General features: G+C 43.2%; 1 protein-coding gene across 1 annotated transcript in view; it reads right to left on the bottom strand.

The window, feature by feature from the left end:
• Nucleotides 1-2,543: 2,543 nt before the first annotated feature.
• Nucleotides 2,544-17,697, bottom strand: part of efnb3b (ephrin-B3b) — a 110,013-nt gene continuing 94,859 nt past the window's right edge. The window contains exons 3-5 of the mRNA XM_034676118.1: nt 16,640-16,732; nt 11,351-11,410; nt 2,544-6,832 (exon numbers count right to left, since the gene is read on the bottom strand). Coding sequence (XP_034532009.1) covers nt 6,399-6,832; nt 11,351-11,410; nt 16,640-16,732 — 587 coding nt within the window. The 3' untranslated portion in view covers nt 2,544-6,398. The remainder of the gene's footprint in view (nt 6,833-11,350; nt 11,411-16,639; nt 16,733-17,697) is intronic.

A 17,697-nucleotide genomic window follows, 5' to 3' on the forward strand; every position in this document is an offset into this window, starting at 1 on the left:
CTTATTGTGTCCTTACTGTCTTGTTGTGTCCTTACTGTCTTGTTGTTTCCTTGCTGTCTTGTTGTGTCCTTACTGTCTTATTGTGTCCTTACTGTCTTGTTGTGTCCTTACTGTCTTATTGTGTCCTTACTGTCTTGTTGTGTCTTTACTGTCTTATTGTGTCTTTACTGTCTTGTTGTGTCCTTACTGTCTTATTGTGTCCTTACTGTCTTGTTGTGTCCTTACTGTCTTGTTGTGTCCTTACTGTCTTATTGTGTCCTTACTGTCTTGTTGTGTCCTTACTGTCTTGTTGTGTCCTTACCGTCTTTCTGTTAAGTACCAGTGTTCAAATCAGCATTCCTTGTGTGTGCGAGCTCACTTGGCAATAAAGCTTTCTTGAATCTTGAATCTTAACAAACAGCTAAGAATTAGCACGCTAGCTAGCTATTATGTCTCATGTGGTGTGATGAGGTTGATTCCTGTAATACCATTTTCAAGCAACTGTGGCTGTGATGATTTTTGTAACCAACTGAGCCTGGGTTTTCATGGGACTGCAGCTGCTGAGGCTTTAATCAAAAGGTGGTGAGTGTGGTTTCATCTAAAGTTGGTTGGAAAAAAAGGATTGACGCACCAAGGTCTAATTAGAAACTGGTTCTCATTTCCAAACCGTAGTCAGAGTAAATAACCTGTTTTGTTTCCAAGCAGGATATGATTACGGCTTATAAGATTATGGCTGAAAACTTACTGCTGAAGTGTATTTAAAAGGAGAAGTGACAGAACGACTGCAGAGGAAGTAATGGCTGACCGAGGGTGTTGGGTACATTAGCAGCTTTAGCAGGCTGCTGGTAGATGCCTGTTTACTGTTTGCAAACCTTTATTGTACAAAACATCAGCACCATAAACCAGGGGTTCCCAAAGTGTGGGTCGGGACCCCCTGGGGCTCACCAGACACAAATTGGGGGTCGTGAGATTTCTTCCAGAATGTTTATTTTAAAAGCTATCTAAAAAATAGTACATTTTACCCATTATAGAAAAAATATGGAGAAAAATAGTAGCTAACCTTGAAATAAAACCTTGAAAATAGAAAATGTAATGAGTGTTCTGTCTTTCTTTTCTCCAGATGGCTCCTAAGTTTAGAGTTAGTGAACAGTTAATTATCAAAAGCATCAGTAGCAGTAGGTTAGAAAACACACCTGCTCATATAAGTAGGGTCATTTTCTGCAGACCAGCTAAATGAAGCCACATTAAATCACTTTAAGGGACAGTGGGGGTCACGAGTCTTTGGCACCTATATTTTGGGGGTCGTGGGTTTAAAACTTTGGGAACCAGTGCCATAGACGGTATAAATAATGGACCTAGTATCCGTGACATCACCCTCTGTCCCCGAGCGCTGTTTTGAAGCCAATCGGCGGCAGCCTTATTGGAAATGCTGAACTCATCCAAAAGAGTGTGTGGCAAAGAGGCAGGGTTTGAGCCTCCTAGCCAAAAGCTATGTGTTCTCGCCTGTCAGTCAAGTCAGTCATGTCCTTATTTGGGCAAAAACTCATAATCTTAATATCTTCTGAACCATCCCGTTAGAAATAAATTCACCCCCTGTACAGTGTGTGCTGATAGAGAAATGAGCGAGGTAGACCTAAACTGTTTTTTGAACCAGGCTGTAAACATGTTTATTTCTGCTGTAAAGAACAACTCTTTGAATGGGTGTGTATGTGGTTTCTGGTGTTTCTGCAGCCAGCCTCTAGTGGACGCTCCATGAACTGCAGTTTATAACACTTCAGCATGGGCTTCATATTTTAAGACCGGAGGTTGCCGCTTGATCAGCACCCGCAACAGGTTGTCAATGCCTGTGTGTTTGTATGTGTGGCAGTGCATGCAATTGAATTAGGATATGCCAGTGTTTGTGTAGTTGCGGTCATTGAGCGTGTGCGTGTGTGTGTGTGTGTGTGGCATTCTCGCACACTCCAGAGATCAAAGGGTAATGGCAGCTGCCTGTTCATCTCATCCTATGGGCCACCCTGATGGCACTGTGTGCTCTTAAAGGGATTCAAACAGTCTCACTGATACACGTATGCAACCGGATGAAACAAATTCTGTCAGGGAGCAAAAGACGCTAACAGTTACCATGGAGGCACACCACAAAGAGGGGGAAATCAGGGTTTTAAAGAGGGAGACATAGAACAAAATCAGCTCTGTCAATACGTTGCCAAGCAACACTCAACACTAACGAAGCCGGGTTTGATAACTTGTTGATAACACCAGTGGGAGAGCCAGTATGTGTGCGTGTGTGTGTGTGTGTGTGTGTGTGTGTGTGTGTGTGTGTGTGTGTGTGTGTAATGGCAGTGTTATTAGCAGAGGCAGTGAAAGAGCCCCTGCTGAGACAAGCCCAGAGCAGAGATAAGGGGAGAGACCTTCTATTAAAGGCTGGGCTGCCAGTGGGCCTCAGGATCTCTCTCTCTCTCTCTCTCTCTCTCTCTCTCTCTCTCTCTCTCACACACACAGTAGCAGAACAAAAGACCCCGGTCGCCCCTCACACAGTAATGAATCACACAGCAGGACCAACAGAGTGGTGCTTAAACATTTTTGTTTGTTTTTTTTATTCAACCATTTTTTTTCCAAACCAGGAATGTACTAGTTTTTTCCTCTCTGTAGAGGTGTGTAGGGGAGAGGGGGGGCAGGGGAGAGGGAGAGAAGTGGGGGAGGGTTCAGGGGTTGTTGTGATGAGTAGACAGGGTGGTAAGGAGGAGAGAAGAGGAGGAGAGGACACAAAAAACCCCTCTCACACAGAGGTGTCCCAAATACAAAGTCTCAACACGTTACATACGAGAGCCACCTCGCAACCGCGGCCTCCACTCGCTGTCTATTGGCACAAAGAAATACACTCACGCACATTTACACACACATACACACACTTTCACCAACAGAGAGGTGAGGGGGCTCGGCGGTCACTTTTTTTTCTCTCTCTCCCCTCGTCCATAGAAACAGCACTTTTTCTTCTTCTTCTTCTTCTTCTTCTTCTTCTTCTTCTTCTTCTTCTTTCTCTTTTCAGTATGACAACCAGCGGCGGCGGCAGCGTCCGTGGTTTTATCGAAAAGCCAACATGTTGAGTCGGCCAGTCAAACACAAAACAGTGAGAGCCAGAGACACAGCTTCGCAATAACAACAACATGGAAATCAAACGATACAGAAAAGAAACAGAGATACTTGACATTCTGCTGTGAGGGAGGCGGGAGCGAAAAACGGGCTGAAAAACTCCTTTTTGACGGCGGAGGTACCGAAAAGTCCGACAAGTTTTCATCCCCTCTCGTGGCAGCAGCCGTTTGTGATTTAAAGAAACAATACTGTCATTCTGGATTAGAGGGCACACAAGAGTTGTTGAAGAGAGAGAAACAGACACTTCATTTGGCTTGGAGGATATTTTAGGTATTCTGAGCATGTTTAAATAGACATAGACTTAACAGCATACATTAAAAGAAAAACACACGTTGGTCGTTGTACAAAAAGAAGAATCTGAGGTGTTGCCCTCCCGTTTCATTTTCCAAAACAATTCTGATACTGTCAAGTACAATCCAAACTCATCCGTGATACAAAAACATATCTGAACATCATCGTCATCATGTGTTGAACAAAGTCATATCAGACAAATGTGACCCTTTATGAAAGATATCTCAGTATAAGATGTTAGATACAAAACACAGTTGAGAAATGCCATAAGGTCCAGATTTAACACTGGCTTCACACAGAAAACATGGCTACATCACAGGAGGCCTTATGTATGTGTGTGTGTGTGTGTGTGTGCATGTGTGTGTGTCTAAGAAAGAAAACTTAAGGTCTCCAATGCCACCCAGTTTACACAGAAGCAATAAACAGGTCTGAGCAACACAAAACAGCTTTTTTTAGTATGCACATGTGAACATATTGCACCTCTAAACACGGCCACGTGTTGTTGCCCTCTAAGGTTGAGGTGCTGGGCACTAGCGTATTTGTTTGATTGTGTGTGTGTGTGTGTGTGTGTGTGAAGGAAAGGAGAAAACACACAAGCGCACTTTTCATCTCTCCCATGTCCATCGGGTTAGTCTTAATCACAGAAAGTCACATGAAAGCATTTTCGTTGCGTGTGGGTGAGAGTGTTTGCGTGAATGTGTTTGAGCGACGGAGCAAGAGAGAGAATATATGTCACTCAATGCAATCAGGAGGCATTTGTGACAGTCATTAAAAGGTGTGAAATTTGTGTGGGAGGCTGTGTGCGTGTCAAACGGAGAGAAACAGAGTGTACCGAGTGCTGGGGGATTTCTTGTGTGTGTGTGTGTGTGTGTGTGTGTGTCTGTGTGTGTGTCTGCAGCTTGCGTGTCTTCAGAAGAGATGAGAGTGCCTGTGTGATACAGAGATGCATTTCAACACAAATGTTGGTGGAAAAAATCTGAAATGCGCCACTTCACGTTAACATAAAGTGTGACCGAGTCTCAGAAGATGTGTGTGTGCGTGTGTGTGTGAGAGAGAGAGAGTGATGAAATCTCTCCTTTCCATGGTTAAAGTTCAACTCTTCAGAAATCCATTTTGGCTGTTGGTCCGGCGCCTCGTTCAGGAGGTTCAGACCCTCCGTTCAAAGAAAAAGTTTTGCTCCTTCTCCAGCCACTCTTTCATCTGCTCTCTCCATCCTTGGGATCCTTCATCTCTTACTCCTGCTGCTCCCATCCTCCCCTCCCCTCAGCTTCTTTTTTTTTGTGTGTGCAATTCCTTCAGAGTCTTTTCTTCCCCACACCTCCCTCCCTCCCTCCCTCCGTTTTTTTTTTTTAAAGTTCTGCATTCAGACGCCGCTTTATTTCTCCTCCCTAGACAGCACTCTCTCGCCCTGTTCTGTTTCCTTTATTCTTCTTTTTCATTTCATCCCCCCCTCTTCCACACCATCACCCCCTCCCCCACCCCTCACTTCTTTTCACTTCTGCGTTTCAAAAAAAGCGTTTGAAAAAAAAAACTTTCATAGATGGTTCTACCTCAACACTTCCACAAACGAGGTCTAAACTTCAAAACTACAGCATAGTACAAGGAGCTATAAAAATATACACAGAGTTCAGAGACCCTAGAGGGGTGGGGGGAGGGAAGGAGGGAGGGGAGGGAGGGAAGGAGGGAGTGAATGAGAGAGGGAAGAGAGGAAGAGAGACACAACCTCTGTTCACCAAGAAAACTAAAGAGGGGATTAAATTAATATACAAGGGACGGGGAAAAGGAAGGAAACAAGGTCGTCCTAAGTTGTGAAAAACAAAAATAGCAGATAAAAAATGTCTAGCAACAAAAGTGTAGTTTAACAGAGTGGGTCAAAATAATAAAACAATAGAAAACAGAAAGAAACATCTAAAAATTATTTACTGGATATTCATATATATAATCTATAAGTGTTGATAGCGATAAAAAATCTCACTTTTTTGATATTCGCTCACTATTTTGTGTTTTGGTATTTAAGACAAGTCTAAAGAACGCACACACACACACACACACACACTCACGCACACACGAAGCGAACGCACACAAACTAAACCCCAGACACGCATATGCAAACTCATATGCAAACTGGCTGTACTGAAGCACACTCACTGCACACATGTCTAATGTGGAGCAGCAGCGCCATAATTATTATCCACGTCGTATGCCCACTCACGCAGTCACTCACACACATTATTATTAAAATATACAAGATTCTGAGTGTCACCGGCTGGTCAGACCTCCTCGGGCCTGGGGCTGGTCATGTGACCGTCGCCCGGGCTTGCTGATTGAATGAGTCTGAGGCCCCCATTTTCTCAGGAGAAACAACACAAACAAGCTAGAATCCTATTGGTGGTTTAGTGGCGGGGGCCAGTCTCTGGCTGACGGAGCTCTGAGTGGGTGGGGCGGTGAACTAGGCAGGTATGGCCTCTTGGAATCAGAGTGGGATCAGGGTTGTAGTTTATTCCGTTATAGTTCTATTACTTTTTCTCTTTTGTAAAAAGAAAAAAAACCCAACCCCTGGTTCAGACTCCTAGAAAATCAGTGTGTTTCCACACACACAAACATACAGGCATTATGGGTTCAACTCTTCCATTTAGCATGGGCGGGTCTGTATAGTTCTGAGTTAGCAAGAAGGGGGCACTCAGAGGATTTAGCCCCGTTCATTGGGACCTTAGCAGGGCTACATACGAATACGACATTGCCCTGAACACACACTCGGTGGCCCAGGTGTGTGAAGATGGGGGGGCTGTTCAGCTAGAAACACAACTGTGGCCAGCTCCCGGGCAGTGAGGGGGGTCCATGGAACGGGACTAGTTGTATTAAGGGGTTTAGGGCTGGAGCTGTGATGGGGAGCTGTACTGTGTCTTCATATTTGAGCAGGGGGTTGGTTGGTTATGGGAAGAAGGAGTAGGGCGTGTCCAGCTGGAGCAGCGGCTGTCTCATACTTTGTAGTAGATGTTAGCCGGGCTCTGAGGAGGCATCTCCTGGACGATGTAGACCGGGTGTCCGTAGTCTCCGCTAACCTTCTCGTAGTGCGGGCAGTAGGCTGAGTCTGATGTCCGCAGAGGGATGATGATGTCGCTGGGCTCTGAACCATTGTTATTAGAGCTGGAGATGCCGCCACCTCCTCCCCGCTTGGGGCTGGTGAGCGAGGACAGTGACAGTGGAGGGTGATGGGTGTCTGAGTGTTTGGCGTGCCTCCGCCTGTAGCACACCACGCAGATCACAGCGGTGACCAGCAGGAGGAAGGCAGACCCTCCTGCGGCACCGGCAATAAGGGCTATGTTGGAGGTTTGAAAGGGCCCGTTCTCGTCGGTGCCCTCACTCCCGAAGGTGTTAGGTCCTCTAGACTGGGTGGAGTTTCCTGCGCCGCCTGAAAGGAATCAGAAGAAAAACTTATTCCTATATCCACAGTACTCCAAGTTGCTTAAATGCATATTCAACATCATCATCTTCATCGTATAGCAGAGCAATAACACAGCTTGCTTTCACAATTTGTGTTTTCATGAGCTTTTAAATTACCATACCAATCCTTATGGACCTGGACAACAATAACATAAGAAAAGGGGATGGTCTAGGTCTGCTAGTGGAAGCTCCAGAGACTTAACCCAGAGGAATGCAGCAGTATGCAGCAGATCTCACAGGCGCTCACATGTGGTTTCTTTATTGATGCAATGAAGTGGACAGCAGTGCATATAAAACAGAGAGAGGGATGTCTGCAGACGGTGTGTGTGAGTGTGAGTGTGAGGGAACTGTACAGTGTACTCTCATGGACATTCAGTCCAAGCCACAATGTGTGTCAAGGTAACACACTCTATTTCCCTAACCTTAACAACTGTATTTACTTTGTATTAAAGCTAGCCACATAAAGAGAGCCTCCCTGCTCGGCTTCAACCGCCAGACCACACACTCCGCCTGCCTGCTGGCCTTCCTGCCTGCCTGTCTGTCTGTCTGTTTATCAAACTGTCTGTCACGCTATCTCTCTGTTTGCTCCTCGATTGCTGCTTCTGTCTGCTGTGTGTCTGCCTGAAACCTAAGATCTTCACAACCCCGGAGCTCACAGTTTTCTCTGCAGGAGACCGGGTCAGAACTCAGCAGGTGGATTCTGGTCAGGATGCATGTATGAGTGTGTGCATCTGTGTGTGAGTTTACAGAGCCGGGCTCTGGCACAGGACCGTGTGGATGTGTGTGGTGAACTGGTTAAGGCTGGTAATGCGAGTCCCTCCTATATAGAGCCTCTGGATTGATCCATCATTATTCTTGGCACACATCTCTTTCTTTTCTCCCTGTCTGTGTCTCTCCTGCGTCTCCTGTGCTTCCTCGCCCTCCCTTGCTTCGTGGCTCGGTCTATCTTTGGGTTATTGTAGCCATAATGACCTACCTCGCTCTAAGCTCAGGGCCTTGCAACATAAACACACATATGGACAAAAGCACATACACAACCATGCAAGCAAATACATGCAAAAACCCTCTCCTCTCTGCTGCTGAGCCCCCCGTGGCGTTGGACTGACTGGGAGCAAAGCACTAATGTCAGGCGTCCATTACACTCCCCTCTCTTCCCTGTACACTCCTTCCTCCCTCCATTAAACCAATATCCCTCATTCTCCATCTCCATTATCATTGCCGCCTTTCACCGGCTCCCTTTATTATCTCCTCTTCCTCGACCTCCCCTCCTCTGCCTCACCTTCTCACTCCTCCTGTTTTCTGAGTCTTACTCTGTCCTTTGTTTCCTTTTCATATCACTCCTCAGTCGATGCCATCGTCCCTCTCTGCCTCTGACTTTTTCTTATTTCAAGAGGATATTACTTTGAAGAGTGACATTCAACAGGTAACAGAGCAAGTCAAGGTCATGACATAGTGTTATTTTTGATGATTGGTTTCCCCCTCATGACTGTATTTGACCTTTCAGGAAGTGTTCTGTTGTTGATTATATTTCTCAATCAATCAATCAATCAATCAATCAATCAATCAATCAATCAATCAATCAATCAATCAATCAATCAACCAATCAATCAATCAATCAATCAATCAATCAATTGATGAGTCATCCTGTATTTAAAGCACTTTCATACAAAAATAATTTCCAAGAAGGGGCTTTATATAAATAACAAAAAGTGATTCTGACCCGGTTGCACTCCCGGCTGACACCTGCTTATTTTTCTCAATAAGAATGAGTAGACAGAAAACTGGACACTGTGAGTCTGAAATATGTTTTTGTTCAGTTCCCTTGTTGAAGTCTGAGCCTTCACTTTTATGACTGTATATCTGAAGAGATTATGAGCCTGCTCCACACGTTGATATTCAGATTGTGTAACATTTTGAACACCTCAAGATGATGATGTAGATATTCAATACTGTCAGTTATACACACTACCAGTCAAAAGTTTGGACACACCTTCTCATTCAATGGTTTTTATTTATTGTAATTATTTTCAACATTGTAGATTAATACTGAAGACATCAAAACTATGAAATAATCTGGTTTTGCCATAATCTGGATTACAACAGTAGTCAAATAGGGCTATCCATTGTGTACTAACCCTACCTCTGAACAACACAACTGATGGTCTCAAACACATTAAGAAGGCAAGTCATTCTACAAATGAACTCCTGACAAGGCTCATGTTCATTAGAAACCATTCCAGGAGACCACTTGCTCATGATGGATTAAGGTGGGGTCAGACTGAGTCTTATCCTATCTTGGTGTTGGGTCTCTGTTCATAATTTGACATAGAGTGGTCTAGACCTCCTATGTTTGTAAAAGCGTCTTGAGATAACGTTTGTTGTGATTTGGCGCTATACAAATAAAGATTGATTGATTGATTGATTGATTGATTGATTGATTGACTTCATGAAGCAGACTGAGAGAATACCAAGAGTGTGCAAAGCTGTCATGAAGGAAAAAGGGGGCTACTTTACAGAATCTAAAATATAAAACAGATTCTGCTTTGTTTAACACTTTTTGGTTCATTCAATAATTCCATATATGTTCTTTCATAGTTTGGATGTCTTCAGTATAAATCTACAGTGTTTACAGTCATTCAAATAAATACAAACCCTTGAATGAGAAGGTGTTTCCAAACTTTTGACTGGTGTTGACATTGTGTTAAAAAGGAAAAAGTGTTATTGGGGAAAAAAATGTATTTGGCATTGTTTTTGACATGGAACGCGTCTTAAAATTTCCAAAGATCGATCACAGAGAATACTCCTGACTGACCATTTGCCATGTGTCTTCACCCACTCATCTACCCTGCCTCACTTCTTCTTCTTCTTCTTCCTCTTCCTCTTCTCTCTGGCTGACCTATCTAATTAAGACAAAAACGACCTAAAACAAAATTTAAAAAAAGGATGAACTAGTTCATAAATTTAAATTTAAACTAATACGGGCCCGAAAAATGAAGTGTTCATTTTTCATCTTTTTTAATGAGCAGCTCTGAGCACCCCTCTCCATCTATCTGTGCCCAGTCATTGCTTACTTTTTATAGGTTATTCTCTTATTATTATTATTATTATTATTATTATTATTATTATTATTATTATTATTATTATTATTATTATTATTATTATTATTATCACTTCTTTCTTGGTCTTAATGTTTTCCATATTGGTGCCTTGTTTACTTGTTATTCTGTCTACTATCACTTGGTCACCCTCTTCTTGTAAAGCACATTTCTTGCACATTAAAAAATAAATATATATGTATATCTCTGCCCAGTCACTGCCCACTCTAATCTAACAAATTACAACTTCAGAGTCAATACACTGATCATAATCTCCTCCTTGCCTTAACTCATACTACTGTATTTATTCATAATGCTGTAGACATATGCATCTTCCACCTGTCTGTTGAATGTAATAATGTGTGCTTTTATACACAACACTGATCCAATAAGCACATTGCGCCAATTGCTTAATTATTTGTTCATCTGTTTGCATCTTGCACGAAATGAGAGACTGTGGATAATAAGCAGTATGCTAGTTATCCATTTAGGTGAATTCAATTTAATTTACACAGATGAAGGAATTTCAGAATACAACCTCAGCTCAGTGTGTGCTGACGTGTCCTTGTCTGAGTGTCAGAAATGTGAAAAATTCCTCATGAGGTGTGTAATGTAAATCTGGTTAGTAGTGTGTCCGGTGTTATTCGTCTGATCTAGTAAAAAGAATGCATCCTATTGTTGCTCACTTCACACATACAGTTCTCACCTATTAGAGGTATGGACATGTGACAAGACAATGTGTGAACCCCCCAATTTGCACATTTGTTGGAGTACACAAATTAAAAAATAAACACAACAAGTCGTGTTCTATCTCCTCCGATGAATGACTCAGAAGCATGAATCTGTTCCCTTCTTCTCTCTCTCTTTCATTAATTTCTTTCTCTTTACTCCCAGTGTGTTTCATTCTGACTTGGTTTTTAACTCTCTTCATGTTGCAGTAAGTCTTTCTTCATTCTCTTTCTCCTGACAGAACTACAGAATCCAGGCCGCCCAAAATAATGACAACAATAACTCTCCAAAATGTTGCCGCTGGTCCAGCCCTCTCTCCTGCTGCCCTCTCTTCCCTTGCGCTCCTTTCTTCTCCCGCTCTCTCTTTCTCATCCTTCTCCCAAGGTAGCTATTAGCCATCCATTCCCCGCCTGCAGCACTTAGCTCCGAGGGCCAGGCGCAGAGATGAGGAGGAGGAGAAGGGAGAGAGCGAGGGAGAGAGAGAACGATACGGAATTAAATAGAGAGATCCACAGATGTCACCGCTGCACATTCTCCATCTGTCGCCTCCTCCCTCCCTCTCCCTGCTGTCTTTCTTTTTATCTACCGGTCTTTGCTTATTCCCTCCATCCATTTTGTGGACGGATCCACAGAGGATTATCTCCATTTGGTCTCTTGCTTACCTGGGTTTCTGCTGGTGGTGCGTCCCGCTGGCGGATCTTTCTTCGGAGGCCCGTATTGGCCTGAGGAGGAAAAATAACAGAGGAATATGAGAAGAATGGCAGAAATACAGATACAGCCTCTATCATCCACAAAAGCCAAGGCTCTCAGACTTGGAACAAATAATTGACATTAGCAAACAGAGAGCCCGCCAGAAAGAGAAATCAACCAGAGGAGCCTTATTAAAGGCTTCCCTCCCTTCACTCCCATTATAGGAGAGCACATATTGATTGGGCCTCCTTGTGCAGCGTGCGAGCACTTTTCCATTTGTTTGAATGGGAAACTAAAGAGAGGCCGCTTGTTGTTTTGGCCAGAGTGAATTTACACAAGGCCATAACGGCTTGTAATCTGTCGTCGCTAAATAACGCCATCTGTCTAGCAAGCCCTCAGTAATGTTGATGGCATTAAAGTGCATTTATGTGACACATGCAAACACGCACACACACTCACACACACAGATGCAGCTATTGTAGAAGTGCCACTCCTCGTGGCTGAAAGAGATGGTTCAGAAAATACTGATTTCGCACACTTCCGAGCCATCTGGCCGAGTGAACGCTGCAAGAATAGAGTTATATATTGGGGTATGAGTATTCAGCTCGGTGCTTTATGCAACATTTTACAAAGAAAGAGTGTTATTGGTCACTGCAGCAGACGGAGAGAGAAAAATAGACCTGACCGCAGGGTGCTTATGGATAAAACTGTACAGTAAACCCACACACACGCACATCGATCTCACCATGAAAGTGCTAAATGTGTGTGTGCATGCACAGCCATCAACCTATACATACTGACATTTAGAGGAGAGCAAGGCTATTGGCCGGCGGCTCCCTCATGACATTCGACCAAACAGAAGTTAGGGGCGGTGCTGTCTGGATCAATAGAAACTGCCCCTCCACCAGTCCCTGCTGTGCGGCTCAGCAGAGACTAGGTTCAGACTGTGTGTGTGTGTCTCTGTGTGTGTGTGTGTGTGTGTGTGTGTGTGTGTGTGTGTGTGTGTGTGTGTGTGTGTGTGACAGAGACAGAAAGCAAGCAAGATAGATAAAGAATAAAATAAGAGAAGACAGGTCAATGAGTGTGTGTGGGCTCAGGGTGCAAGTGTGTGTTTTCTGAGTGCGCGTGTGTGTTCCTCAGAGCAAAGCAGAGCGCCATATCTCATCAGAGATCACCACGAGGCGGCACGCCGCTTATTTAGACGACAAACAACACAGACGTGACCTTTCAGCCACGTAGCAGATAAGACAGAAAGACAGAGGAGAAGAGTGAAAATAACAGAGAGGGGGGATTGAGAGAGAGAGTTGTGAGGGGAGACGGCCAGCATGCAAAATGAATGGGAAGTGATGAGGATGGGGAAAATGGGAATTTGAAAAGGAAGTGAGTAATGTCGCTCAATTGAAAAGGGGATAAAAAAAGAAACGCAGAGGGAATAGAGAAGAGGCGAAGGAAGGACAGAAGAGATAAAGACTGAAGATGAAGCAGGAAGTAAAGATTGTTTGTGCAGCTTAGAACCTCATAGAGTTGTGTTAAAGTGGCTTTTACAGTGTATGTGTGTGTGTGTGTGTGTGTCTCTCTGTGTGTGTGTGTGTGTGTGTGTGTGTGTGTGTGTGTGTGTGTGTGTGTGTGTGTGTGTCTGTGGTGAAAGGCCAGAGGACAGAAAGTGTGTGAGGTGTGTTTTATATGGAGCTGACTATGTCGATGTTGTGGGCTGATAGAGCGACTCGACTCGAGCGCCATGTGGCCCTTTGATGAGGAGCACCCACAACACACACAGCCTGATAACAAGAGATGGGCTCAAAAAATACTATCAGTGGAGTGTGTGTTCATGTGTGTGAGTGAGGAGGGTCATGTGAAGGGCAGGTGCCTATTATGTGTAAGAATGCACAGGTCAGTGAAAATGCTTAAATGAGCCTTTTTTCTGCAGCTTCACAGATAAAGCAGCGTGTGAGGGTCATTACCTGGGAATATTTTCCAAACAAATTAGAGGTGTGTGCAGCCACGAGTCATTAAAAACCCCTGACTGTGTGCTTTAACACTGAATGGACTCATTTTGTTATCAGGCGGTAGCTGGCAGGTCTGTTGTTAGGGGAAATGTGTGTGTTCTTGTGTGTTCGCTCTGCGGCCATGTTTGTGCTCATGTACTTTCACATGTTGGCTTAATGTTTGTGCCCGGTGGTGTTCTCGCTGGGACAGACACACACACACACACACACACGCTAAAGTACCATCATGGATAAGATAAACATTACAAACTGCCTTCTCTGGTGTCCCTTTCATTGGAAAATACATGAAAAAGTGCTCTCTGGATTCCCCACCAATGCTTGAAATGTAAAAAGTTCCCTCTACTCTGGATGCCCCTCCAATATACAGAACGTAACAAATGTACACTCTTGATGACTCTAATGTACACAATATGAAAAAGTTCCCTCTGGATGCCCCTTCGATGTACAAAATGAAAAAAAAGTTCCCTCTGGATGCCCCCTCAATGTACAAAATATGAAAAAAAGTTCCCTCTAGATGCCCCTTCAATTTACAAAATATAAAAAAAAGTTCCCTCTAGATGCCCCTTCAATGTACAAATGTAAAAAAAAAAGTTCCCTCTAGATGCCCCTTCAATGTACAAATGTAAAAAAAAAAGTTCCCTCTAGATGCCCCTTCAATGTACAAATGTGAAAAAAAGTTCCCTCTAGATGCCCCTTCAATGTACAAAATGGAAAAAAAAAAGTTCCCTCTGGATGCCCCCTCAATGTACAAAATATGAAAAAAAGTTCCCTCTAGATGCCCCTTCAATGTACAAAATGTAAAAAAAAGTTCCCTCTGGATGCCCCCTCAATGTACAAAATATGAAAAAAAGTTCCCTCTATATGCCCCTTCAATGTACAAATGTAAAAAAAAAAGTTCCCTCTAGATGCCCCTTCAATGTACAAATGTGAAAAAAAGTTCCCTCTAGATGCCCCTTCAATGTACAAAATGGAAGAAAAAAAAGTTCCCTCTGGATGCCCCCTCAATGTACAAAATATGAAAAAAAGTTCCCTCTAGATGCCCCTTCAATGTACAAAATGTAAAAAAAAGTTCCCTCTAGATGCCCCTTCAATGTACAAATGTAAAAAAAGTTCCCTTTAGATGCCCCTTCAATGTACAAATGTAAAAAAAAGTTCCCTCTAGATGCCCCTTCATTGTACAAATGTAAAAAAAGTTCCCTCTAGATGCCCCTTCAATGTACAAATGTGAAAAAAAGTTCCCTCTAGATGCCCCTTCATTGTACAAATGTAAAAAAAAGTTCCCTCTAGATGCCCCTTCAATGTACAAATGTAAAAAAAGTTCCCTCTAGATGCATCTTCAATGTACAAAATGTAAAAAAAAGTTCCCTCTAGATGCCCCTTCAATGTACAAATGTAAAAAAAGTTCCCTCTAGATGCATCTTCAATGTACAAAATGTAAAAAAAAGTTCCCTCTAGATGCCCCTTCATTGTACAAATGTAAAAAAAAAGTTCCCTCTAGATGCCCCTTCAATGTACAAATGTAAAAAAAAAGTTCCCTCTAGATGCATCTTCAATGTACAAAATGTAAAAAAAAAGTTCCCTCTAGATGCCCCTTCAATGTACAAAATGTAAAAAAAAAAGTTCCCTCTAGATGCCCCTTCAATGTACAAAATGTAAAAAAAAAAGTGCCCTCTGGATGCCCCACCAGTGTTTGAAATGTAAAACAAAGTACCCTCTGCATGCCACTCCAATGTACAACATGCAAAGAATTTACCCTCTGAATGCCCCTCAAATGTTTGACATGTAAAAAAAGAACCCTCTGGATGCCCCTTAAATGTTTGACATGTAAAAAAAGAACCCTCTGGATGCCCCTTAAATGTTTGAAATGTTAAAAAGGTACACTCTGGATGCCCCTCCAATGTACAAAACTTAAAAAAAAAGTGCCCTCTGGATGCCCTTCTATTGAACATAATGTGAAAAATACTCCTGGATGCCTTACAGTCAATAAATGTTTAATGGTCTCCTTTGGGTTCCTCTTTGATGGATTGATAGATGCCCTTGTAGTTAATTATGCCATTTATGCTGTGTTATGTTATGTTAATCATGTAATATAATCAATATTATAATATTATATCAATAGTATTGTTTTCCTTTTTTAGATTTCAATTTCCATCACATTCATTCACAAAAATATTCACAACGATGCAGAGAGGTGCCCTTTTTTTTCTTGCCCCTTCCCCTCAAACAGCCTGACAACACTACAGTTTGTGCCTTCAATGAACCTACAGCACAGAGATATGGGAGTGTCACTGTGTGTGTTTGAGTGTGTGTGTGTGTGTGTGTGTGTGTGTGTGTGTCTGTGTGTGTGTGTGTGTGTGTGTGTGTGTGTGTGTGTGTGTGTGTGTGTGTGTGTGTGTCCAGCCTCAGTCAGTCGTAGTTAAAAGGCAGAGTGAGAGGGGAGTCAACAGGGCTCATTAGAGCTGACTGATCCCACACTTCTGCGCTGTTCTCACCACTTAACAAGCCCTAATACTCTGAGTGAGAACACATGCACAGAGAAGTCATGTACACGCGCAAGTGTGTGTACGCGTTTTGTACGTGTGTGTAAAAAGAAAGGGAGATAAAAGAGCGGGCTTAAAAAGTAGAAGAGTCTGCATGTCAGATAAGGTTCTGGGATGAATGCGAGCCGCTCTCTACTGTACAGAGTGGACATGATGTGAGAACAGGAGCCAGAGTGTGTGCGTGAGTCCTGCTGTGTGTAAAGTGAGCAATTGTGTGTGAAGCATTAATAACAATGTATGTGTTATGAATGTGTGAGGAGAAGAGGAGCAGTCCATGTGTCGTTCACTCCAGGAGTTGCTCTAATTCTCCTCTATCCCTCTTTCCATCTCCAACACGGTCTCAGCAGATGTGTGTCTAACATGAGTCTGGTCCTGCTGGAGGTTTCTGCCTGTTAAAGGAAGTTTGTCCTTGCCACTGTAACTTGCTAAATGCTGCAAAGTGCTCTGCTCATGGTGGATTAAGATGAGATCAGACTGAGTCCTGTCTGTAAGATAAGATACTCCTTTATGGGACTGGATCTGATCCGGTCTTGATGTTTGGTCTTTGTTAATAATAGAACAGAGTACGGTCTAGACCTGCTCTGTTTGGAAAGAGTCTTGAGATGACGTCTGTTGTGATTTGGTGCTGTACAGATAAAGATTGATTGATGTGTGCGTGTGTGTGTGTGTGTGTGTGTGTGTGTGTGTGTGTGTGTTGATCTGAGGGGAAACTTACTCTGCCCCACTTTCAGGACCACCTTCATGCCTTGCGTGGCACACACTCCGCCTCTCATGCTATCCAGGCCTTGGCGTGTCCCATCTGACGTAGCTGCAGGAAAGGAAACACAACACAATTAGCTTAGCAGCATCACACACAAAAGCACACACGCATTATACATCTATGTATTAATGAAGCTACAACATTCACACTTTTTCAATCTATATCCGAAGCCAACAATAGCTTCTATTCTTGTGACTGGCCATTCCAGAGAGTCAGCAAGTGACATTTGCAGAGGCAGCGATTTAAAACTCCACCAGAAGCTCTGAAATGTCAAACTACAAGGCGGCAGCACTTTAATAAGTCCTCATTTAGCAGTCTGCTGGAATTCATTAACACCCCCGCCGCGCTGCATGGACTCAACCGCTCTAAGTCAACTGCAATCGCTGCTCGGGTTAGAGGAATAGCAGGAGAGGGGGGTAATTTGGAGAGGCAGAGACTAGCTGATGGGTAAAACGGGGATGGTAATCCAATCAGGGGCGCAGAAGAAGTTAAATGGAGCCCCTGAGACAAAAAACAGTGAGCTCAGAGAGAAACCGGATCTGATTGGTTTGGAAGAACAGACTGCTTTTAATGAGTTAAAGCTCAAAGTTGCTAATACCCCATCACTATCAGTGTTTATGTTTTAATTAAAAGGAATTAAGACCTCGTTTTTTTTACTTCAACTGAGGGACTGATGTGTTAACACATGCAATGAGGGATTTAATATGCATTTTTTTAATGCAATACTAATACAAGAAAGACATTTTTAGATTTAAATTAGCATCATAACGTGTTCTGAAATCTTCTTTAGTGCAGCTAAGCAGGAGGCCAAAGGAGGTCAAGTACTGCTGACAAAGAACACATGGGAGTGTGTGCATGAACTCCTGTAACACTCCAGCACTTCCTCCATAAAGCATGTCAGTGAATGCATTAAAGATCACTGGACTACAGGTCACTGAGGCTGGAGAAGGACGCACATGAGGGGGGATGAGGGATCACACTGTAACAGTAGAAGAAGAAATAGTGTAAGAGGT

The sequence above is a fragment of the Notolabrus celidotus genome, chromosome 23, assembly GCF_009762535.1.
Source record: "Notolabrus celidotus isolate fNotCel1 chromosome 23, fNotCel1.pri, whole genome shotgun sequence".
NCBI classification, from domain to species: Eukaryota; Metazoa; Chordata; class Actinopteri; order Labriformes; family Labridae; genus Notolabrus; species Notolabrus celidotus.